The sequence below is a fragment of the Chelonia mydas genome, chromosome 10, assembly GCF_015237465.2.
Source record: "Chelonia mydas isolate rCheMyd1 chromosome 10, rCheMyd1.pri.v2, whole genome shotgun sequence".
In the NCBI taxonomy this organism is placed as follows: Eukaryota; Metazoa; Chordata; order Testudines; family Cheloniidae; genus Chelonia; species Chelonia mydas.
In genome coordinates this window covers 55,672,724-55,698,338 of record NC_051250.2, presented here as the reverse complement: position 1 = coordinate 55,698,338, position 25,615 = coordinate 55,672,724, and the positions used below count along the sequence as shown (strand labels likewise).

General features: G+C 41.2%; 1 protein-coding gene across 3 annotated transcripts in view; it reads right to left on the bottom strand.

The window, feature by feature from the left end:
* Positions 1 to 25,615, bottom strand: part of THSD4 (thrombospondin type 1 domain containing 4) — a 599,697-nt gene that overhangs the window by 488,984 nt on the left and 85,098 nt on the right. For all 3 annotated transcript variants that reach the window (XM_027818796.3, XM_043523831.1, XM_043523832.1), the window contains one exon: positions 12,672 to 13,104. In XM_027818796.3, coding sequence (XP_027674597.2) covers positions 12,672 to 13,104 — 433 coding nt within the window. The remainder of the gene's footprint in view (positions 1 to 12,671; positions 13,105 to 25,615) is intronic.

Below are 25,615 nucleotides of genomic sequence, written 5' to 3'. Positions count from 1 at the left end.
ATTCAAAAATCCTTTCACTAAAACACATTTACAGAAACCGTGTGTCATGCTTGAGGCATTTAAACAGCACCACTGTTGTCTCATTTAATGGGAAACCAATGAAAATTATTTCTATTAGAGAAAACCTGGCAAAAAGTCTTAAGAATGTCTAAACATGAAACCCTTCAGATTAGCTGGTTCTTCACTGTCTCATCTGGCTTTATTATTTAAAAACACAATAAAAATGATGGCATATATTTATAGTCATCACCAAAAAATGTGCCACAGCATATTTGCCCTAATACAAGAGATAGAAACAAATCAAAATGCTTTCACAAGCAGAGTTTTTATAAACTAAAAAGTGTTTTCTTTATACAAGAAAAAGTATTGTCAACTCCAGCATTGTTTTTAAAAAGGTATCGATGCCAATTTTGAAAGACACTAAGCCAAATTAATACTTGGTGAAACTCCACTGAAGTCAATAAACTTAAAGCAGAGATGATGTGTTTGGCACATTCAGTTTGTAGAAAATTATGCTGACAATTAAATCTGTAGTAAGACTGCCAGTGATATTTGATTTGGTTTTAAAAGACCATCTCTACAAGGCAACTGATTTTTGCTGGGTCATTAGGGGATACCTAAAAGCAGGTTTAGATGTACATTTTCACTTTCTAGTTCTGCCTTTCTTTTCTCATTTTCTATTTATGGGCACTAGCATAAGTCTAAAGCCTATGGCCATGATCCTATCACTGGGTCTGTGCACCTATGTGGAGTCCTATTGATTAAATATATATCCATGTGTCAGGAGTTCTGCTTAAGTCAATTGGGCTCTGCACAGACACGGGGTCTGTCTACATAAATCCAATAGCAGGATAGGAGCCTTGTGTTTGCTCATTTACTCCTGCTGCTTATTTCACATTTGAAGTAATAATCCTAATCACAGCAAACAGTCATGAGGATACTAATGGAGGATCACAACTTCAAGTGAGGACCAAGCAGCAGAAGCAGATGAACTAACCACAACAATCCCATTTCCAAGTCCCCAGCAATGCAAATAAAGGAAAACCACCAGCTAAAATTCACAGGTATATCAGCAGAATCATTTCAAAGCAAAATGCTTACAGTTTTCTGCAAGGCATGAACAGAAATTTATTATTTCTAGTAGGCATTGTGTGCAAATCTGCTTTGAGTATGTACTTTGTTCTAACCCGTTATTCCTTAATACAAATAAGGAACTAGACAAAAACCAGACAAAAAGCAACTTTCTTTAGAACACATTGTAATACACAGTAAATGCAGCTTCCTCTAGGCTTCTGCTCAGCACTACGCTCCTCAATCAGCATGTCAAAGAGTTACCTGTGCCACACCTTTCAGTTGCTTTTATAGATACTATGCCATTTCTCATGTTGGGGGTTCTTGCTTTCATCAAAAGTCAAGACCCTGAATATCTGCTAATGCAATAAGCTCTTATTATTACTGCTTTTCCAACATGTTGTATTCACCCCCCTAGTTCATACTAAAAAATAAAAAGATGTTCCAATCTACTATTTCTGTTCATCATTGTGTTACAAGTGCTTTGTTATTATTATAGGCGGGACCAGCAGCATGACCTATTATTTTTATGGTCACCCGACACTTTCCATTATAAGACCCTGTTTTAGTTGCTTATCACCTTGCCAGATTAATTGGTCAGGCTGAAATATTCCATGCCAAATGTCTGCCTTAGGCTGAAACTTTTTGGAAAATTTCAGCCTAAATGATTCCGCCATTTCCAGGAATGAGGCAGATAAAAAATAAGGGTTTTTTTTGCCATTGTTTAAAAAAAAAATTCTTAGCAAAGCTTGAATGCCACCTGGTTTTGGAGTGGGGACTCAAAATTTGGCAAGGGGTGATTTTGTGTAAGGCTTTTTCGGTTTGTCAATTTTGTTTGCAATTTTGGTTCAGGTTAAACCCTCCTCCCTCCCCCCCTCAACTGCCAGCAAACTGAAAAAAATCAGTTATTTGACCAGCTCTAGAAAACATACTGTTTTTTCCTCCACAGGGCTCCTGCCTTATTGAGTGCACAGGCCTATTTGGTCCCTATGTACATGATGGATCCCCGAAAGAGATCCCGCTAGTAAACCAGAAAGGCCTTATTTGTTCAGAGGGGAAATACCAGGGGGGAAAATAACCTCAGGGGATCAGGGATCAACTAATTCTGGGGGACAACAAATGGAATGGAATGGAAGTGAGGGTCATACGTTTACAATCAGGGTGCCAGATGGGGACATTGAGCAGAGAACCCCAGACAGCACCCACCACACCTCAAAGGCGTCTAAGGAGCCACTGGGTACTGCTTGGAAGGCGTGTCGTGCAGGACGCAGGGAACTGTAGGAAGAGAAAGTCTCATGGGTAAGGCAGCTGAATGCTGCCTTGGAGCACTGGATTCTATCCCTGTCTCTGCCACAGAAAGTCAATAGGAGTTGTGCTTTGAATGGAGCTATATAATGCTAAGCACTCTGAAAAAATCATATCCTGGGTGTCCCATATTGGGCACACAAAATCAGTGGATACTTTTGACCATACCATCTTTGCCTCAGTTTGCCTTATTATTTTTATTAATAAAATATAATAATAATAAAATAACAATAACAATCCCTCATCTCCAAAGGGGGGTTGTGAAAATAAATTAACGTTTGGGAAGCACTCCAATGTTAGAGTGATGAGCACTACAGAAAAGCCCAGGAGGAAGTTAATTCTGTTTTCAGAGCAGGGTTTGAACAGTGTGTGGTAAATAAGGCATGGGGCCATACATTGAATAATGTTGCGAAAATAAAATATTGAACAGCGGTTCATTAAGTGAGCACCATCCATTCCAGGCACTAGATAGGCAGGAGTCTTGTAGAAAAAAGTAGTATGTGATCATGTAATTAAAGATTAATAATGTCCTTTTAATGTATGTGTGTGTGTAATTTATACAACACCACAAAAATGTTGCCATCAGAAAGCCACCAAGCATAGGTCTCACAGCTGCAGTCCAAGGTAATTAGCATGCTTTACTATCTTCAGCAAATGATAATGCAAACCACAGACAAATAAAGGGAGGAGAAAAATGCATTCCTTGGCTGGGAAGTTTTTGCAAGTTTAAAGTCAGAGACACAGACAGTTGGCAGGAGAGAGTTGGGGATATTTCCCTGGCTGCTTCTCCCTACAAATCAATCACTTCCCTGCAAGCATAGTAACGACAGAACTACTGTTCATCTAGGGCGCCCAACTCCTTTCCTCGCCTTAAATAATACAAGGAATTTGGCATTAGCTTTCCCATAATTGTAAGGTAAATGTTTATGGAATAACAGCATTACTGTACGTGTTGCTCAAAAGATAGTTCAGTACACGTGAGTGTGTCTCTACACATATGGTGTGGCTTTCTCTCCTGGACATTATGACTGCATAAGCACATAGAGCAAACCTGCAGTGCTCTGTCTCGGCTTTGTCGGGTACTGAGACAGGGTGCTAATTATTTGTCCTTTGCAGTGTTATCTATGAACTTGACCCTGATATTCCACATAGAAAAGGCCTATTCAACTGCTTTTCTCATCACAGTACATCTAGGGCCAGTCTTCAGTTTTCAGCTCTTCTGAATGACCAGTCTTTCTAGGACACCCTTGAACCAAATTATCCTTCAGCTATGCCCAAAGAAATACCCTTACCTAGCTATGACCTTAGGTCCATGCTCCCTAAGTATTTGCATCGCTCTGACCCCTTGCTAACAAACAGCTGACAACTTCATATACTGCCTGGCCTCTCAGCACCCTCCAGCCAAACTCTCTCTCACCCCACCCTCCGGTTCAGTGCTTCTGTTCCTTCCCCACCGATCTGTGGCCCAGGACAACAGGGTACCAAGGCAACTTTCTTTCCCTGCCAGATCTCATCTGCACTCTTTTTGTGCTCTTTGCCTGCTGTCTGGTATATGCACTACCCAATGCTTGCTTGACAGTCAGTGGCTGCAGGGGTGGAGAGTGGGTAACGAATATGCACATGTTGAAGGAACGTAGTCACAAGTGAGGAAGCTGGATGGCACACTGCATACCTTACTTCAGTGAAGTACCTTCAAAACATAGGATCAGCCCTGTTCTAATTACTTCTGAACCTGTCCACACAGCCTTAGAAAAGCAAATCACCTTAAGCTTGTGGTATTGGGCAAACCTTCTTAAAATGTCAGAGAAAAATAGATTCTTCCCCTGAGTAGACTTGCTGATACCATAGTCAGCTCTCACCCAAAACAGACATTCCAGTAGAAGGTGCTGTATGACAGAATGTGTATGTTATTGTATTCTTTTTGAGCGACGATGAATAGTTACCAAATGTTCAAAAAGCATCATTTTTTGGAAAACAATTTTAATGGCATTTGTAAATGAATTCACAGGATCTCTCTTGAATGAGGTTTCCAGAAGACTGAGACTTCCACTGCTTCCAAAGCCTGGATGCAATTAAACCAACATATAAGTAAAAAGTGAATTTCTTGTTCAAATTATGGCTGTGTTTAATATTAAGGCAGCAAAATTCAGACAAAGCATCTTGTCTGAAAAGACAAAAGAGAATTTAAGACACATTAAAATACCTTCTAGGACATTTGTGTGTGCAGATAAATGACAGATATTCTAATTTACACACTAATATTAAACATACATTCCTGACATATTTGTCAATGTAACAACCTGACTTTAGGTAGTTGAGGTTTTGAACTTGAAATTTTATTTTAATCGCTTAGTTTTCATCTTTAAAATATGGTACTAGCAGTTACTTTCAAACAATAACAAAGCTGTGCATCTAAATCATTCAGTCATTTTATTGTGAAAAAAATAAATTCAATTCAACTTGACAAGTGGCAGAATGATGACCTTTGAATCACCACCACAATTCAATTTTTAGTGCTAAAACTGTTACTTGGAACTGATGAGGTGATCAGATGTTGCAAGCTGTTTTCCCCCTCCCCTTCCCTCTAATGTGACATATGAATTCCATTGACTTTAAGGTAACTTCCCAGACATTTCCAATTACTAAATCAAACCGACTATACTTAGTTGGCCAAAAGCTCAGGAAACAATCTCTTTAACCATTTGATATGGATTTGGCGCCAGTTATAAAAATGTTAGTCATTCATCTATCACACTATTTCTGGACACAAATCAGGGTCTGAGTCTTCAGAGAAACAGATCCCCCGCCTCCATCCAACCTCAAACAGTGTACTGACATCCCTCAAACTTCAGAAGAGGGCTACACACTAACAGAGACAGATCCAGTGACAGAACATAGACCATAATGAACCCTCATGAAGAGATATATGTAGGTTTGAGAGAATTCGATTTTTTAAAAAATAGTTTCAACAGCTATTATCAATGTTTATTTTTAAGAATTTTCTTCAATTTTTATCCGTTTAAATTTTAACAGTTGCACAAAATTAAGCACAGTGCACATAAAGCCTTTCTGTCCACTCTGGCATTGCAACAGAGCAGAGTGACCCTGGGTAGATTGCAATGCGGAGATTTTTTTCAGAGCAACTTCAACTGCAATGGTAGCAAGAACAGCTGTGCACCAATGCAAGCAGTTTTGAGTGAAGATGGGGTGTTTTACAGGCACGTTGAGGTGCTGCAAAGGTGTTGCAACACCAAAATGCTCTAATGTAGATAAGCCCCAAGATGTTACTCCAGGAAATCATAGCTGCATGCAGGCTTTGCACTGCATAGTGAAGAAAAAAAGTTTCTAAAGAGTTACAAAATATTAGCATAATAAACTATCCTCTCATTAGGATTTTGGAGATTCTGAGTATTATGTGCAAAATATATTCTTGGGACAAACTTATCTTGACAAAGCATGGATGATGTACAGGAGTGTTGTACATTTATTGTATTGAATCAGCAGGGAAGAGAATGTACATGCTAACTCAAGGTAACCAGAAACCCCAAAAAAGTGTTAATTTTCACCACTTCACAAGAAAGCAATTGGCTTTTCTTGTATTGGTCCGGATGAAAACACTTCCTCAGCCACACACAGCACTCTCCAGCATCATAACGACTATGACTCTCTAAAAGGTCCCAATTACATTGTATATATAGCAGAATAAATGCAATGTGGATTATAGCCACGTACGTTCAGTGATCTGTAATTGAAAACTCCTGGATTTACAAAATGGTTGGAGAGCAGGAAGACTGAAATGCCAATATGTGAATTTGATGAAGTACCTGAAATCCTTCCATCAAAAACAGAATGGATTCTGTACATTGAATTCAAACTGCTTCCAATATTGTGTGTATGCCAATGAAATATTTTCAGACATAGAATATGAACCAAATGTCTAACTTTCACAACAAGTCCCAGAAAGATTTAAACAATTTAAAGAGAATTCACAGAAGGAGAGTGTGGAACGAGTGACTTGAGGAAAGACTAAAGGAGCTAAACATTTGTGTGAATTGGCCAATCTTATGTGAGGATATGGTAACTGTCTATCAGGTATAAACTCCAAGAAGAGACAAGGGAACCTTTGGCTGGTTCAAGGAGGCTATACCAAGGAGCAATAAGATGAAAGAGAAAAAATGAAAATTTAGGGTGAATACCAAAAAGAATGTCTGGACTTGTAACAGGAAGGAGGGGTTTCAGGAGGAAAGGAATCTGATCTTGTTACATTTCACTGGGTTTTAAAGGGCGGATTTGTTTGAACTACATAATGTTGAAATTAAAAGTGACTATGACAACTATTTAAAGTGGAAAACTGAACAATTTTGCAGGTTTGACAGCATGATCCTGATTTTAGCAGCTGCAGCACGTAAGAGGAGGAGTAATAATAATGCCCACCTAAGGTATAAAGCCCATGGGGACTTGTGGTAAGCACACTCAGAGGCACTTGCTACATCTGTACAAAATGTAGAGTGTGCATCCCACTCATGACACCTTGAGGAGAAAAATATCAAAAATGTCCCTCTATAAATCTAAGCTGGGACCACATGCCATAAAATGCCTTAATGATAATTGTGGTGTTATTGCATAATATCACTATAGGACTGAGTGAAGGTTACTTGGTTCTCTTAATTAGTAATTTCTTACCATAATGTGTAAAATTTAAGTGTAACCTTAACTCTGAATTTTCTGGGCATATAAATGCATATACTGGTTTTGGGACACCTATAACATCTTTATGTATCCTTCAGTTATTGATATGCACTCTGAACCTTTACATTAAAATAGAGGGTGTTGATGGTGTATAGTTTTTTGGTTTTGTGTGCACGCGCACACCTTGAAATATACTACACAATACCTAAATATCTTTGGAGAAGACTGAAATCCTGTCATGTGAGGTGCAGAAAGCCCTGGCTAACTCATTAGAGGTTCCTCTACTAATTACTTTTCTCTGGCCTGGAGAACGTAAATTGCCTAGGATTGTAATAGGCATGCATACACTATGTGATTGTAAGCTCTTTGGTGTTGGAGCCATTATTTTGTTCTCTATTTGTGCAGCACCTACCACAATGGGATCCTAGACAGTGCCTGGAGCACTATGGCAATAAAAAAAAAATAACGTACATTCCCTGGTGGAGAAGTATTTTTAATTTATTTTCTTAACACACTGGTAGTCCCCATCCCTCTACCTATGTTAGTGATCTTTTTGTGTGTAATGGACATGCCTACATTTAGAGTTTATGGCCCTATTCGGGGTGCAGAGGTAGGTCAACACAAAACTGTCAAATGGCTAACTAGATCCTCTGTTACATCCACAGTTTTGGGCCTTTCTTCATCTGTAATTACAATTGATGCTACAATATATTGTGATGACTGACTGACAATGAACTGGTTTTACAGGATAGATCACTGCTTGCTATGAAACAAGTTTAGGTTAGACTAAACACATTAAAGTGAAGGCTTCTGAACTGCAACTCTGCAAACATTTTCCCCCAGTGTTTTAAGCCAGCCAAGTCCCTGTTATTTAGTCAGACTCTAATGAGACCTGCATAAGACATTGTGTTCTATAAAATATGGTAAAGAGATTCAAAACAGTGGGCCCAGTTTTTCCCTGGAGTAATCTCATTATAGCCACAGCTATAGAGTTACAACAGAAATTAATCCTGGCCCAGTATCTTCAGTGAAGATACCCTAAAGAGTAACATATAGGGTAACATCTCAATGGAAGGGACAAATGATCAACTGATGGACAAACAGGAGAACGTTTAACCGTTATTCCCATAGCAATGGCTGGCATGTTACTTCTGCCACTAGCATTAATGGCCTTTGAGCTAAAACTTTAAGAAATCCCACCCCAAACTTCAAAGAATCAAAGAAACCACAGTATAGCCTAAAGTAATGTAAACTCATATAAGCTTTTAGTAAGCTTTCCTGTACACCTAGAAATGTCAAACTGTTAAATGCACATACAATCCTACACTGTTCAAAAGGAAACTCCCAAACCAGAGTCAAAGCTAAATTCCTTGGAAAAGGAACATCGTCTTAACCTCATTTTGCTATTATATCAAATACATAGCCACACAATTCTCAAAATGAGTAAAAACAATGCACATAGATGTCCCAAACGAAAAGAGTTTTTAATAATAAAGTTCTCACTGAATAAAATTCCATACCTCCCCATTCACTTTTGTATCCCAGAAATATTAATGAATACTTCCTCACATCACCCCTGTGTTGGTAGTGAACAAAGCAATACAGGAAACAGAATTTCCTGTCCACGGAAAATTGTACATTTCCAAAAAAATGTTTTTTCTGAATCAGAACAAAAAGCCACAAAGCAAATTTCTGTAGAATGGAAAATTTTTCAAAAAATTGTGGGCAAGGAGCCAGCCAGCTCTCAGTCTGGCTAACCATCTGGGGAGCGAGGCAGCCTAGTGTCCCACGGAGGTGGGCAACATGGGAAGTCTGGAAGCCCAGCAGGCAGATCAGGGAGACTGCTCAGCCATCAGCTGGCTGACTGGCAGGAAACACTCATGCAAGTGCTGAAGAGATGAAGCCATTTGTACAATGAGAAAATGGGTTTAGTGACCTGCAAAAACACTTGAACAAATAGAAGCTCTTCCCAGCCTCTCACTAACCAAAATCTATAAGCTTAACTTTTTATGAACCAAGCTGTCAGTCATGCAGAATGAGTTCAGCTATCAATGAGAGCACATTAAATGCACAACGATGAGGAAATGACCTAACAGGCCAAGGCAGACTGAGTTAATTTGTAATTAATTAACTACCCTTAGGAGAAACCAAACACCGGGGTACCAGTTAATAGAATCTTTCCCCCTTGATAAATTATATTTACCTCTTGGAACATACAAGGAAAAAGGAAAAGAAAAGAAAAAAGAAGCTAGCGTTCCCTAGATGCCAGCAGCAGCTCTGGAACACGTCACTGATGATAAATTAAATCAAAGTCCATGTATAAAAGTGGAGACACGGGAAGAAAAAGTAAATAAGGACAAACACTATCAGCCTTGCTTTGCTCTGGCCTGGGCCTTGACTCCTATGACTGTTCCTACTTAATTATTGTTTATAACTATTAAATACCACATCCTAGGGAGAAACTGATCCCTGATGGCAATTACAGCTTGCACTTGGTCCGTGGGAATTTCATCATCTGAATACCAGCGCTATGTGCCTGCAAGGATTTAAAATTCTAGCTGCATCACCTGCAATTTCTCTCTTGTTAAAAAGACCATTGAATAGTCACACCCATTTCTTGAGAATCTGGTTACATTCAGAGGTGCAGGGAAATGATGAGGATATGCTCACCCTTTTTTTGGTATCCTGTTGATGTCCTACCCTTAAATGTAGCTTAAAAATTTACAGTTATTTACTATGAATGCATTTTCACTCAAGTTCCCCACGAACACTAAAACATATTTAACTTACAGTTCAGTGTATGTCCTGCCACCATCCCAAACTTCGCCAGAGCTAACTTCTCCCTTCCTTCTCCATCAGTGCTGACATCTTCATTGTCCTCCCCATCTCCCAAGCCCACATTTACAACTTTCTCTTCACCCCATTCTCTGGATGCCACCTCCTGCCAAGTTTCCTCTACAATGTCCTTTCTTCATCATCCCCACTATTAGATCATTTGGTCCATGCCTTGATCACTCCTCTTAGCTACTGTCACCTCCTCCTTTCTAACTCCACCTCCACTCACCTGCAACTCTATCTGAAATATTTCTGCTGTAACCATCTTCCCCTCGTGCCATTCAGTCCACATCACCCACCTTGTTCCTTCGCGTCATGATCTTAATATAATTCAAGACAGTAAAATCAAGATCTTTGCACTTGTTTTCACAGCTTTACTGTAAACATTTTCACCCCACCTAACCTCTGCTCTGATATTCCCTTCCTCTCCACTACTCTAGTAACCCCTTTGAGTAGAAAACTGCTTTTCTTTTGAGTTTGGAAGCCCCTTGCATATTGTGGGCATTACCAATAATAATAAGGATAGAAATCTCCTCACAGTCCTCTCTTCTAACTTTGCCCTTCTTCCATATTTGGAATAGCCTGTCTCACATCCATCTTGCAAACTCCTCTTCCAGATCCCTCATTACACCTTGCTTTTTTAATGGAACCTTCCAATTCTGATCTCCATCATCAACCCATCTTCTTAGGTCTGAACTGTTATCCACTGTATCACATTTGTCAGCCTGGTTTAGATTCTAAGCTTCTCTGCGCTGGGACCATGTCTTGTGTGTCCAGAAGGGCTGTGTACATACAGAATAATCCTTAACTATCCAATAACTTGATAAACAACAAACCAATGGTGCGTCTATCCTGCATAACACTCCCACACAAGGGACAGACTGGCAACAGACTTGGGAGGGTGCTGGTTATAGTGGTGACTAAACAGAAGTTTCCACAGAGAAGTCTGTAGAGACCATTCTTGAAAAAGCCCCTGCTGATGCTTTATGTATGTCATGAGAATGATGACTATGTGCCTTCATGCCCCGATATGGCTGGGACTGAAATAGAGGGAAGAACAAGGGGAAGCAGGATTCAGGGCTGAGAAAGCAAGGTTTAGAAAGGGCTGTGTTACAAAAGCACATGACAGAGGTACTGAACCACCAGAATCAGGATGTAGTGGTAAAAAAAAAAAAAAAAAAAAAAGAGTAAACTAACCCAAGCTAAACTCCATATTCCCCAAAGAGAAGTGGCAAACTGCTTTTCCCCTCAACTACACAACTGACTGGGATGTATTACTACCCTACCTGTGCACCAGTGTGCAGATTCACCAGCCATGGGAGTTCAAATGAAAGCCCAAACACTCAAATTCCATTCCACGCCCTTTTCCCCAATGCAAGTTTATTAATTAACAGAAAATTCAAAAAATGTTCAAAATAATACAACACAGTTGGTAACAGAGACTCTTCCGGCTGTCTCTGGCTGCCACAACTGGGAAAGGGGAAACACATGTTTCTCCTCTGGTAACTTTTTCCTGCCTACTGATGGAGAAACATACTGCAAAGCATCCTTGGCACTGGGTCTCTCCTGTCTGCTGCCCCCACCTAGGGTGACCAGATGTCCCAATTTTATAGGGACAGTCCCGATTTTGGGGGCTTTTTCTTATATAGGCACCTATTACTCCCCACTCCCTGTCCAGATTTTTTATACTTGCTATCTGGTCACCCTACCCCCACCTAAGAGACAGGAAGTGTCCATCTGGCTTTCTGAAGGTCACATGCTTGTCCCTATGATTACATCTCCCAGTTTTAAAAGGCCCAAAGGCTGTAAAGGCAGATTAGGACTCACACATGCACCCTAAGGCCCAATTCTCTGTTACATCAACGTACAACTGCACTAATACTTTAGAAAAAAACAATTATTAATATCCAAATAGCATGGCTCTTGAACTCAACAATATTAATTCACTAGAGACTGGAAAGAAGAAGGCCTCTTGTTTTAGGTTAAACGCTGATAAAACCCAGCCAAGGCAAACATTGGTGAAAGACGTTTTATGAAATTTTCAAGAAAAACAGCCAAAAATTACAGCTTTTACAAATTTGTTTGTCGAGCAGAAGAGCAGACCCTGAAAGGTCTCATACAACCCATTGGGAGGTCATCCCAGAACACAGAATAGCACCAAAGCCAAATATTTTAAAACAGCTTTAAGAAAAATGTTATTTTTAAAAAAAATTCTAATACAATAGATTTTTACTCCTAAAGAAGCCATAATTTACCCTAAAAACAGGCACCTAAAATCAGAAACCTTAGTTTGGGGTATATGAATTCCAAAATGTTGCAAAAAGGAAGGTCTGTTACAAAAAGGCCATGTGATCTTGTGATTAGAGCATGGGACTGGGAGCTGGGAAACCTGACTACCAATCCCCATCCTATGCTCTGCCTTCTACTGTCTGTGAAGCAAAGTCAGTGCTTCAGTTTCCCCATCTACCTAACAGGAATCATACATATACCACAGGTGTGTGAGGTTTAACAACCATTTGAGACCCCTGGGATGGATGCTGCTAGGCAAATAGTATATTATACAGCAACTGTGGACATCCCCGCAAGCCACTCTTCTTTTAAATCAACATACAATGGGTTCTTTTATCCCATGACTAACAGAATGAAGGGATTTTTTCCCCATAGTTAATAAGATCAATATATATCGTTTGATTTTAAGCCACAGGAAGAACAGAAATCCAGCATGCTAAGGGAGCTGTCTTTAAAATTGAGAGAGAAAAGAATGGACTTACATTTGTGTTGCAGAGTTTGTACTGCTTGTAGGCTCCAATGCACACAATAGTTCCAGCCCTTGGAGAGTGAGGTTGACCTTGGAAGGGCTGGCGGGATGCAGAGCCATGGTGGGTTGAGTCAGTCCCATGAAACAAACTTTGAGATGCAGGAAAGGCCTGTGAATGGGTTGGAGCCTGCTGATAAATTGAGGGCCCCAACACCTGAGGTCCACGTTCTTCTTGGTAAAGATTCCCATGTTGAACTGAAGGGTTAGGTGGATGATTGGGTGTGTTCCCAAGTCCCTGATTCTGCTCATATGCTTGGTTCCTTGTTGACTGTCGCTGCCTCCGTGTTTTTTGAGGCAGTTGCCCGGTGTCAGTTTGCAGTGGTAATATATATGGTACTTTTCCATATCCATATTTCCCTGGGCCTATGGGACTTTGGTTTCTGTTTCTAAAGGAATGTAAAATAAGACAGTTACTGAACTGATAAATGTATGAACATTTAAATACGCATATGAACTTTATCTACCGCCAACAAACTAGACAAGAACAGATGAACCAAAAGCTTTCATTTATTTTTAACAATATGTGTACAAAGCTCTGGTCTAATTCTGTATATTGGGCATCTACACATCCTGCAGAAGTGAGCCTCCCAACCTAGGTCAACTGACTCGTGCTAGCGGGGATCATGTTAAAAACTGCTGTGTAGACAGCGCTTTGGAGTTGTGGCTTGGGCTCGATCTCAGGATCTGAAATCTAGAGTGGTGTTTGGGCTTCAGAGCCTGAGTTCCCATGCAAGCCTCAACTTCAAAGTACTATCTACACAGCAATTTTCAGAGTGAGCCCTGCTAGCCCGAGTCTATTGACCTGGGCTGGGAGGCACACCTCTGCAGGTTGTGAAGACATACTCTCAGAGAGTGCAACAACTCCTGCTTCCTCTTTGGCTATAAGTGGTCTTGTGGTAAGTCACTGAGTATATACCAACAGAAGTGAAGACTGAGATCTGGAGCAGTGTCAGTCAATCAGACTGCACACCTAAACTGAGTGTCCTGATTGGCTGCAGTGTAGTTCAGTTTTAACTATATTTTACCACTGCAAACCCATGCAATCTCTGGCTCAGAGGTTAACAGGTTTATGTAGACTCTAACTTTCTCCTTTAACATGGTCCAGTTCCTGGTTAACTTGATCTTCATCTTTGGTGTGTTGTAGGATCCACTGGGACTGAGCATATATTTTAAGTATGTAACAACAAGTTAAGCAGAAGTCACATCACCCACCCCCACACCCCATTCTTATAATGTCACATTATATGACTTTACTGCAGTATATATGTTAATCCCAGTATTGTATACCACTGTTGACAGCAGCTATTTTTGTTTGTTTGTTTTCCTTGTCACCCACTGTAACTCAAAATCACTTCAGGCCTGGTTTGTTTGTTTTTTTGGTTTGTTTGTTTTTTTTTTTAATGCTGCAGTCCTGGAGACCTAGAGCTGATGCAATAGTTTTGTTCCAACTGAACAGCAAATGTTTATCTCCTGATGCAGTTGTTCACAAACAACCTCTCCACAGGTCAGTGAGGAATACATTTTTCAAAGAAGGAAATGTCTCTCCTGTCTGTAAAATTTATTCACGTGTTTTATTACCTATTATATATAAATCTGGATTACAATGAAAATGAGGTTATATTTTTAACATATTTTTTCTAGGAAACTGGAAGTTACGGATGTCAGGCATTAGTCCCCAAATCAAAGACTCTCTTTGGATTCATTTTGCCTTGTATTTATTTCTTCCTATCTCTTTTTTATTGTCTCCTAAGACTCTTATTACATAAAAACCTTGGAAGTAATTTACTTTACATTCTAGCTTTAGTGGCCTTGTGGGGTTTTAATCAATCAATCTTCATGCCTCTAGGATGTGTGCACTAGAGTGTTGATTTACCCAGCCAGATAAATGGCTAGCACTCAAGTTGTTTATATGAGTTAATCTGCTCTCTGAGACTGGTGGTCATTGAGGCAAGGTTTCTTTCTCTACCTTAACATACTGAAATATAATGGGTTTGTAAAGTTAACGGGGGGGGGGGGGGGGGGGGAGAGAAGAAAGGTAATTATTAAGATGGCAAATCAGGGGGACACAGGAGTGTGTATCAGAAAGGGACAAACCAATTCAGAAGTTCAGATAAAGCAAGCCCAGGTATAAGAAGACCTTCATCTTGAACTTGAATTGAACTGAACTAAAAAACTTATTTTTTGATGATTAAAGAAGTTTACATCAGATTTTTCCCCTTACATCTCATTTTCACACCCGTCCTCACTTCCCAATTCTGAGCAAAACCAAAAAAACAGGAAGAACCAGGAAATGTGGTTACATATTTCCAAACATATTTTGCAGATTGAAGAGAGTCAGGTACTTTAGTGGTCAAAGCATCTGAAATTGTGGATCTTATTCAAGCTGAACCTCCAAAACTTTTTCCCTATCAGTTTTATGCATATAACATGTGAGAACTGTCCTGTCAATTGGGAGAGCCTACCTACGTAACCCAATAACAGAACTGTAGGTTACCAAGACAGCTTTCCTCCAAAGCAATGCTCAGTTGAAAGGAAGGAGCAAGGGTTTGATCCAGCTTCTCCTTAAACACTTCATATTTTATCTCTATTTCTCATAGCTACTGATTTTTTAAAAGGTAATCCCTTATTCCCACACCATACCCATTTTAACTAATTCATTGTCTTCATTCTCTCATTTTAAGTCTCACCCAGCTTTAACAAAACTAAACTAAAAATCCCAGGGACTTTAATGAAAAATAAGTGTCTTCTTTCCTACATGGCCCTATACTTTTTCTAAAACATCACTATGTCCAACTACCTGGGGAGAGTTTTTAGAGAGGTCCATCACTTCCTAATGGGGCCTGCTTCCACCAGCTCTCCTCATTACTCCTACACTCAAAAAAAAAAAAACTTGATCAGAGTGCGAATTGCTTGCTTTCTAATGCTCTGGTAGAGCCACTGGTTCTCACCATACCACCAAAACACAGTCCATTCTTGCGCATTAAAAGGAAAAAGAGGAGACAAAGGAATGTCCTTGAACTGAACTGTGGACTTTGTTATTAAAATCAAAGTGTCAGTAACTCCAGAGACTGACCTGAGCAGTTTAGCGCTGGATCTAGGTCTGAATCGAGGTTGTTAGGATCCAGGTCTTGGGCTGGACATTCTACACATGATATCAGGCCAGTGGATTACTCTGCCCTTAATACGAGAGTCAGTGTCTCTCTTATGGCAGGACACAACACATTTCTTTTACCATACAAAGTTTAACATGCAACTTCTAATTATTAACATCTTTATTAGTGTTCATGCCCTCATTTTAACTGATACTGTTTGGAATGAAACCACACAGCACTGTTTGTTTTGCCTTAAAGCATTTTTCATTCACTCTTGGCAACATCCTTACAAGTTAGGAATGCATGTTGCATTAAGAGATGCAATTAAGATGCTAGAATATAAAGACGCTAGCTAAAAAATAACTTGGACACAATTAACTTCTACATTTCTTGGGGAGTGTCAGGTATAATTTATGAAGTCATGCAAGACTGAGGGAGAGAATAATATCTAGATTCATGCAGGTGCAAGAACCATGAAAAAAAACCCATGACTTATCGAATGATAAGAGCTGTGTACATTACCCAAAAGTGACCCCACCCCGAAGCATCTGCTGGAAGGGGATGGAAGTAGGGTAAGCCTAGATGGCTTGCTTTTTGATTTGACCCATCAACGGGATGGCCCAATCACCGAGGACACCCCTCCTTTCCACGAATTCTCAGGGCCCAGTAACCTGCATGCCTCTATTTCTCACCACAGCCTGCTTTTGAGTCCTCTCCTTTCCCAGTTATTCTGAAGAAACCAGGCGGCCACTTCCCCATTATCCTTTATTGGGCAGTCTGTAATTAAGGGTGCCACTCCCTTCCGTCATGACAAAGATGGGAGTTAGGATATGCCCTCACTCTAGGCAGCAAGCAACAGAAAAAACAAGTCAGCAGGGAGGGGCACTGCCTAAGGCTCAGTGCGGTTAGCAGAGAACCACTGGGGGTTAGATTCCAGAGCACTGGCTCTTACCAATAGATCTCCCCAAACAAAGAAGATGGGTGTGTGTCAGATCTGGTCAAGCTCCCACAGCTGCATACTTGTCAGACTGCTGTGATGGGATCTAAATGCTGAATCCCACCTGCCCTTAGCTTGCTGAGGCTGGGCACTGTTTTGGCACTGTCCCTCGCTTTGGGCCAGTAGGTGCACACTCCAGGTGCAGACCATATGTATGATACCCCTCTTTGCCCTGGGGACTCTGGTCAAATTGCACAGGCCTTGAAACTAGTACTGTTTTTCCCATGCCTCCCCTGCTGCTCTTGCACATTCCCCAGAATGCTACCAAATGTGTGAGCCTTCTGGTTTCTAGTTTAACTCTACAAGGGCATGAGATAGTTTGAAAGCCGGCACACACAGACTTTACACAGGATTCTAAAACACCACGCCTCTTCACATAGTAAGCATAAGAAATATACAGATCTATATAAAGTTATAAACACCTACATACATTTCCCTGCCTCAAGTTCCTCACCACTCTAGAAAGTTCTTTGGGCTTAGACAGAGCTCTCTGAGTGTCCAGGTTCCTTTCCCTGCAGCTCATTGGTTTCCCTTCAGAATCATAAAGCCATTTGAGCTCACTTAGCCTTCTCTAACTGCAGTTGAACAGGACCTCTCCTGCCCACAGATTCCTCTTCCTGTCTTAGTGAGTCTCTCAAGTGAATATGTTCCATCAACACCACCTGGTTCCTTTGTTTTGCTGCTGGGAATTTTCCACTCTCCACTTCTCGCTCCTATTGACAAGATTAGAGGAACTAGCTTCTCCCAGCCTCAGCCAACCTCCTTAGCATGCCCACGTTCAGTCAGAGTGGTGGTTCTCAACCTGCAGCCCAATCAGCACACAGCTGCAGCCCATGTGACATCCTCAGGACCATACAAGTAGTATTGGATGCGGCCCACAATGATAAACAGGTTGAGAACTACTGAATTAGAGCATAGTTCGTTAAGGTTAACTATTCTCCATTGTCCCTGTTCTGTTAGCAGAGATGACGCATATTGGTTCATAGTGCGGGGGGGGCACAATTTAAAGATTCTGTGGTATGCAGCAGGGTTCGGCGTAGGGCATATAAACCCTTGCGGAAATCTGGGGAGGGGAGTCACATGGTCACCTCTGTCGGGTAGGGATGTGCTACGTCCCTTGTCAGCAAATGGTAGATTCCACATCCATATAGTGGCATTCCCTGATACAATAATTTCTTCATAACATGAACTAGAATTCATAAACACAGAAGACATATTCCCCAAGTTGTCACAGGGAGCATAGCCACCCAGCACACGCAGAAAATCCAGGGAGGAGGCAATAGCTTGCAGAAACAGCACATGTATAAAAGACCACCACTCCCTCTGAAGATAGAAATGGTAAGAAGAGGGATCCTTGGAGCTTGGGAAGAGGAGATGACTGGCAGTAGCGGTTATTGCTGTGTGAAGTGCACCAGCCCAGGTCCGCTGAACTTTCAGCCACTTGGACAGATGTGGGGAGATGTCTGCATATATCTGAGGGCAGGATTTGGCCCAGCATTTCTGAAGTGAGAATAATTTACCATGCCAAGCCGTACTGACATAAGATAATTATCCATCTCAGAGGCTTGCAACCCAATTGTGTTAAATGTACTGACACATATCAAAGAGGGATTAATGTTTCTATAGAAATTCCTCATAACTCCCACTAAAACAGGCATTCACAGTCATATTTACACCTTTTAAAGTACATATTGTAAGCCTCTCCTGGTAAAATGGCTTGCTACATTCAGTACAGAACAGCTTTTGTGTACAGGGGGATTCATTTAGGTATTAAAACTAGAAGCTGGAATGTTAAGTATGAGATTGATTGCAGGATTGAACTCAAGTAGATTTGAGGAGTGTACCACTGGCATTAAGTCAAGGATGATCTTTTCCATGATCAGGGTTGCTTTGTTTTAAAAAAAATAAAAAAAATCTTGTAACTAACTTAACTATATAAGAAAAGGAGTACTTGTGGCACCTTAGAGACTAACCAATTTATTTGAGCATAAGCTTTCATGAGCTACAGCTAAGCTCACGAAAGCTTATGCTCAAATAAATTGGTTAGTCTCTAAGGTGCCACAAGTACTCCTTTTCTTTTTGCGAATACAGACTAACACAGCTGCTACTCTGAAACTTAACTATATAACAGACACTTAAAATACAACAGGAGTGAAAACCCCATTTAACATGCATCTGACAGCTCAAACTGCTTTTGAAAAGGTGAAACAACTCAGGTAATAAGGAGAGAGGCATGGGAAGGTCACTTCAGCATCCTCTGATTTTATTCCAGCTCCTTTCCTTACAATTACAGCCTCCTTACAATGGTATTTCTCTGTTGTGTAAATTCAGGGCTCTTTTGCACTTGCTTTTTTGGATCTCAGAGCACGCTTGGTTATCAGTTTACCTCCTACATGAATTTCCTCAAAGGCACTCCCATCCTCATCTGGGTCCAAGTGGATTTACACTTGGAGAACAGCCACAATTTTATTATACTAGTCATAAGTGAATTTTGTCAATCTTTTATTGTAAAAGTATGCAGTCCAGTGCTGGTCTCGAGTAACTGTCAGAGCTGTCCAGAGGATGATCCTTCCTTCTGGGGGCAAATTTTGAGGTTTCAGAATTTGTTTTTCTTCTGCATTGATTGGAAGGAGGAAAGAGCAAGAAAGACTGACATTCATATTCTTTAGTCTGATGGTCAAGCCAGCAGCCAGGGATATAGGTAACCCAGGTTCAAGTCCCTGCTCTACTTGATTTAGCAGAATTTTTCACCCCAGATCATTCAGGCAAGCAGGGTTTTGAACCTGGGGGTGTCTCATCCCAGGCCACTAGGCTATCAAGTGAGAAAGTTAGCCCTTTTCTATACTTAAAAGAATTTTCAGATTGAGTGTCAGTATAGCTCTACTAGTGGAGATGCAGATTATAGCAGCAAAAGAGATCCCTGAATAGAATAAACTACACCAGCAAAAGGATTTTTTTTGCTGATATAACTGCATCTACACTACGGCTTTTATTAGCATAGCTATGAAGGATTTTTTTGGTTTTGTTTTATTTTTTTAAACACTCCTCGCTAACATAACTATGCCAGTAAAACTTTCTAGTGTAGAATAGGCCCCACTTATTTAACTGTTTCTAATAAGCACTTAATATTAATCAATTAAACAATTTTCTGCAGTGTTTTGGATAGACACAGTCACCAAACACCAGTTTAAGAGTCAGAAACATACAACAAACCTCAGAAAAATAGGTACCTATTGCCTAAGGATTATAAAGCTTGTGCATTCTATCTATCTATTTGCAGGCCAAATGTGGTAATACTGTTGAGCTGTTATAAGTGCTGATTGTCCTGCTATTTTTAGTCTCAAATAACCCTTGACAGTAAAATCTTGCCCTTGTGGTACAATCCTTTGCAAGGGCAAGCTTTCAGTGCCCTTCACAATCAGTGTTGAGAATACATCTAATATGCACAACTGAATATGGGAAGAAAGTGCCATCAGGGATACAATTCTCATCAACAGACAAATTGCTGCTTAACAGAAAACATATGTTTAAAGACAAGTGCCATCATCAAGTGCTTCATGCCAGACAATAGCCATCAAACATCCCTTATCACTGTGCTTTAAACAAGTAGAAGCATTATCTACTTGTTTAATTTAAATCTGGCAATATCCTTCCTGCAGGACAATTTGCACAACAGGAGTATTCAGACAAATCTAGTCAGTGCCCATGGTAGCCTGAATGACTGACACATTAAAATTTAATGCAAACTATAGGTACTATTTACATTCACAGAAGAGGAGTGACAGAAGACAAATTTGACAAATCAGTTTCAGTGTTCTTAGTTTTAGGATTACAGTAAGTGCATTAAAATTACTGTGTATTTTAAAATATAGGGTACTATATTGATCGACTTGATAATTCAGTAAAGTTCACAGGGATAAAACAACAGAGCAGCAACAGGCAAAATCAAAATCTATTTTAATTACCACCATTACTGTAGTATCTGAGCAGCGCACCATCTTTAATGTGCAACACCTATGTGAGGTAGGGAAGGACTATTATCCCCATTTTACAGATGGGGAACTAAGGCATATAAAGACTAAGTGACTTGCCCATGGTCACACAGTAAGCCCATGGTGGAGCAGAGTCTCCCAGGATAGCCCCTGAATCCTGGACCATTCTTCCTCCGATGCTGGGGTAAATCATGGTAGCTCCATTGACTCGCTACAATCACAATCCTAAGTATTTGGCTCTAAAGGTAAAATTCCAAAGGATTAAACTGATCTATAGCTGTAGCAAGGCAACTCCCCTTGTTTTTAGCTATTTACCCAGAACCATAGACATGCATGTCCATTTATAGACAAAAATGCATGGTCCTTTCCTCACAGAGCTTTGATCTAAGTTGGGAACAATGCTGTCAAACTCAAGTGTTCTTGAGTTTTGTTAAGTAATGAAGTTGTGTATTGAATTGAGGGATTGTTGTTTACATTGAAAACAAGTATTCTTTGAACTGAATCATTTATTCAGAAAAAAACTTTAAATGAAATGCATCAGTAACGATTCCCCCTCCCCACCCCCATCTGTTCCTTTGGTTGCTCCCTCCAGAGACTCCCCCAAACCTCAGTACTGTCTTCATTTTCCTCAGCCCCTTCCCTTTCTCCTTTCATTTCTCTTACAGTTCCCTGGACATATCCTACCTGGCTTGCTTAAACCTGAAGTGTACTGATTTCTCACTCTCTCATATGCATGAGCTAGGGAACATATTTTTCATTAACACTGTAGCCTTTTATTCCATTCATCATCCATTCCATTTATTCCATTGGTTACCATTTCTATCACAGTAAATTACAAAACATAGGAGTTGGACAGTGGCAAACATCCATTAGTGATACAATGACAGATTTGCTGTACTACAGTCAAAATGTTTTCTTGGTAAGATTCCACAGAAACTTCCAATTTTCCCCACTTTCAGTTCATAACCTTTCATCCTATTTTTCAGGGGCTTCTGTTCCTGAAACATTACCATAAGTGTAACACCCCTGAGTTGCTAAGCCATCATGAAGGAGGAGGAAAAACAGTAGTGTCTTTCCTGGATCTTCTCATTTCCACTCACAAAATAATATTCCATGAGCTCAGGGGAGACTGCTGTTCCTTGTCCAGGGACATTGCCCTTGCCTGGCAGTACAGCCATGGGGCAATTCAATTCAGATTGGCAAACATTTGGAACAGGCAGTGCACACGCCCCACTGAGAATTCAAAGAGACCCCAAAGCAAAGAGATGTGATTGATAGTTAAGTGAATTTGTAGCTTGACAATGTTGGTAGCATCCTATTTACTACAGGCTTCTTCAGAGCTCAGCTCTGACTCCCTGACCACAAATCCTCTGATATACTCACAAGGTCCCATGGGGGGAGGGAGTGGGGAGAAAGAGTATGGGGTGAGCTGTGCTGGATTCCCAATCAGTGATAATGATACAACCATATAAATCATGGGTGGTGTCAGCAGAGCCTCAGTAATAGCACTGCCAAGAATAACTTGCTGATTGTGGCAGGTACATGTAGGACTTGTGTTTGACAGAACAAAGGAAGTGTCTTAAGTAATTACATTTAAATTAATGATAAAATTAATTGTCTTTGTTGGAGGTGGGGTGGGGAAGATGGAAAGGGACCAGAGAAGAACAACATAAATGGAAGCTAAAGCAAATAACTTTCTGAGACTGGCCCAGTCTCCCCACCACAAAGCCATATCAATCCCCCACCAGTTTATGTTCCTCACCTGAGAGTATGTACAGACCTATCTACATGAGGAAACTGTGGTTCCTGAAACATGCTGTCCATGGTTTAGTCCTGTCTAGACTTGCAATTAATTTTCAGTGCCTGTTTTACCCATGCCTGCTACTGACACCTATTGTCAGCAACAGCTACATTTCTTTGGGTAGGCAAGGCTCAAGGGGAATGAGAGTAGGAAAGAGATCTGGAAGAGCGCAGGTGCATAGCCTAGAATTTACCAAGTTTCCAAACTGCTGCTCTGACGTGCCTTTTAATTCATACAGACGTGCCGTTTCAGTGCAGTTCAGAACAATACGTGCACACCAACCATATGGTAACTTGATCCTACAAGCTGTTGAGTACTTGGGCCTCAATCCAGCAAAGCACTTAGGCACTTGCTTGGCTATTGACTTCAACGGGACTATTCAGTGGGACTATTAAAGGTGCTTAAAGTTAAGTACATGCTTAAGTGCTCTGCTGGATTGGGGCCAGAGTGCTCAGTACCTTACAGGATCAAGCTATTATTTCAGTTTTCTAACTTCACACTTAAATGAACATTAAGATACTAAATCTGATCAAACACTGACCTGAGGCACATATAAGCCACTGGTATCATCAGTGCAGGGTACAGGCAGTCCTCGGACTTACAACACAATTGGTTCCTTACAATTGCGTCGTAAGTCGTAACTCAGAACCGCAATCTACTCCATTGAGGCACAGAACGTCGTAAACTCAAAACCTGTAGTTGTAAGTCGAATCAGGGTGTCAATGTAGAAGCGGCATAAGTGCCGTTCGTCATAATTCGAACATCATAAAGTCGAGGACTGCCTGTATTCCTGACCACTCAGTTCATTAATAGTGACACTTTCCACAGTTTAAGACAACATTGTGCAACATCTTCAGCAACTGAATAGCCAGGATGTGCTACTTACAATCATTTCCCAGGAAGACACGTGTTTTCAGAACTATGTCTAAAATACAGTTCAAACACAAAGTCCAAGTAAAAAAATACTTTTAGAGTCTAGTTGAACATTATAAACAGCATTACATTCCAAAGCTGGAATTAGTTTTAGTTTATCACATCTTGGAAATGAGACCCAGGAGCTAAATGAAACATTTGTATTTGAATTCAGACATAGATTGAAATTAAATCTCCAACCCCAAATCAGATGTTTTTTCCCCATCTGATAACAGTGTAACACACAATTCAGGAAAAACATTAAAAGTGTTTAATACAAACTGAGGAAAAAAAGAAGTGTTTGATACAAACCGAGCAAAAAAATATTTTGAGTTGTTCGACTTCCACTAGGGTAAACGAATCTCTACTCTCGTACTGTATTACTTAATAAAAAGACAATAAAAATGATCAGCAAGGACTTACAACACAATATATACACACAGCACCAGGAGCCTTCTTTAATATCAGAGTAATTCCATCTCTAAGCCTTCTATAATACATGGATATTTTAATGCACCACTAGACTCTGATAACTTGTAAAATACATTTTTGCTAGAAAAATGCAATCTAGGGTTTCCTACTTTTAAATAAAATTGTATTACTATTCCATTTAAGTTTATTATCTTTTCTTTATCTTAAGGTAACTCATTATACTTAAAAAATGAAGTTTTTGTTTTAAAAACGTGTGTGTGAGAGAGAGAGAGAATGTTTTATTTTGTTTATAATGGACAGATGCCTTGACTGTTTTCTGATTACATGAATAGTCCCCTGCTTTGGCTTTTGTGGAATGGAAATGTCGCCAGTGAAAGAGAGAGCTTTGCCCCAAGTATTATTGAAACAGGGAAAAAAACCCGCAGCCTCATCACAGAGGGCCCAATTGTACAACTCACCCAGGTCCGAATCGACAAAGGGACTTGGCCTTGTGACAATGAGCATTGCATAATGCCTATAAGCTAGGTGCCCAGAAAATCACAGGAACATCACTGTGATCCACAAAGCCTGAGTGAGGCATAGAGTTGCCAACTTTCTAATTGCACAAACCGAACACCTCTGCCACTGCCCTGCCCCTTCTCTGAGGCCCTGCCTCTGCTCACTCCATCCCCCCTCCCTCCCATCACATGCTCTCCCCCACTCTCACTCACTTTCACTGGGCTGGTGTACGGGTGCGGGAGGGGGCTGAGGATTCCGGCTGAGGGATGATGGGTTTGGGGTGCAGGAGAGGGCTCTGGGCTGGGGTAGGGAGTTAGAGTGAAGGGGAGGGGTATGGGCTCTGGTCTGCGGGTGTGGGCTCTGGGTGGGACCAGAAATGAGGGGTTCAGGATGCAGGAGAGGGCTCCGGGCTGGGGCAGGGTGTTGGTGTGGGGGGCAGGGATGAGGGTTTTGGGGTGCAGGAGGGGCCTCAGGACTGGGGCAGAGTGTTGGGAGTGTGGGGTGTGGGCTTCGGGAAGGAGTTTGGGTGCAGGAGGGGGCTCCAGGATGGGGCCAAGGGGTTTGGAGTGTAGGAGGGGGTGTGGGCTCTGGGCTGGGACAGGGGGTTGGGGTGCGGGGCAGTGAGGGCTCCAGGGTGAGGCTGGGGATGAGGGGTTTGGGGTGCAGGAGGCGCCTCAGGGCTAGGGCAGGGTATTCGGGGGGTACAGAGGGAGAGAGTTTGCGTGCAGGAGGGGACTTCAGGCTGGGCAGAGGTGCAGGAGGGGGCTCAGAGTGTGGGGTCCCGGTGGTGTTTACCGCAGCTCCCATTGGTCCCGGTTCCCAGCCAATGGCTACAGAGCCAGCACCAGGGACAAGGACAGCGCATGGAGTCTCCCTGGCCGCCCATGCGCCTAGGACCTGCACGGACCTGGCAGTCACTTCTGGGAGCCACATGGAGCTACGGCAGGCAGGGAGCCTGCCTTAGCCCCATTGCACCGCCAACCAGACTTTTAACCAGACCAAAGCCACCACTCGACTGGGCATTCTGGTCGGACGCGCTATAGGGAGAGACAGAAGCCTAAGCCAGTGATCCACAAAAGCCAGCAACTAGACATGGAGCCACCTCAGCTAGCTAATGGGAAATGCTGATAAGAGGGGTGTGCCCTTGAATGGAGCAACGTGCCCAAGTGTGGG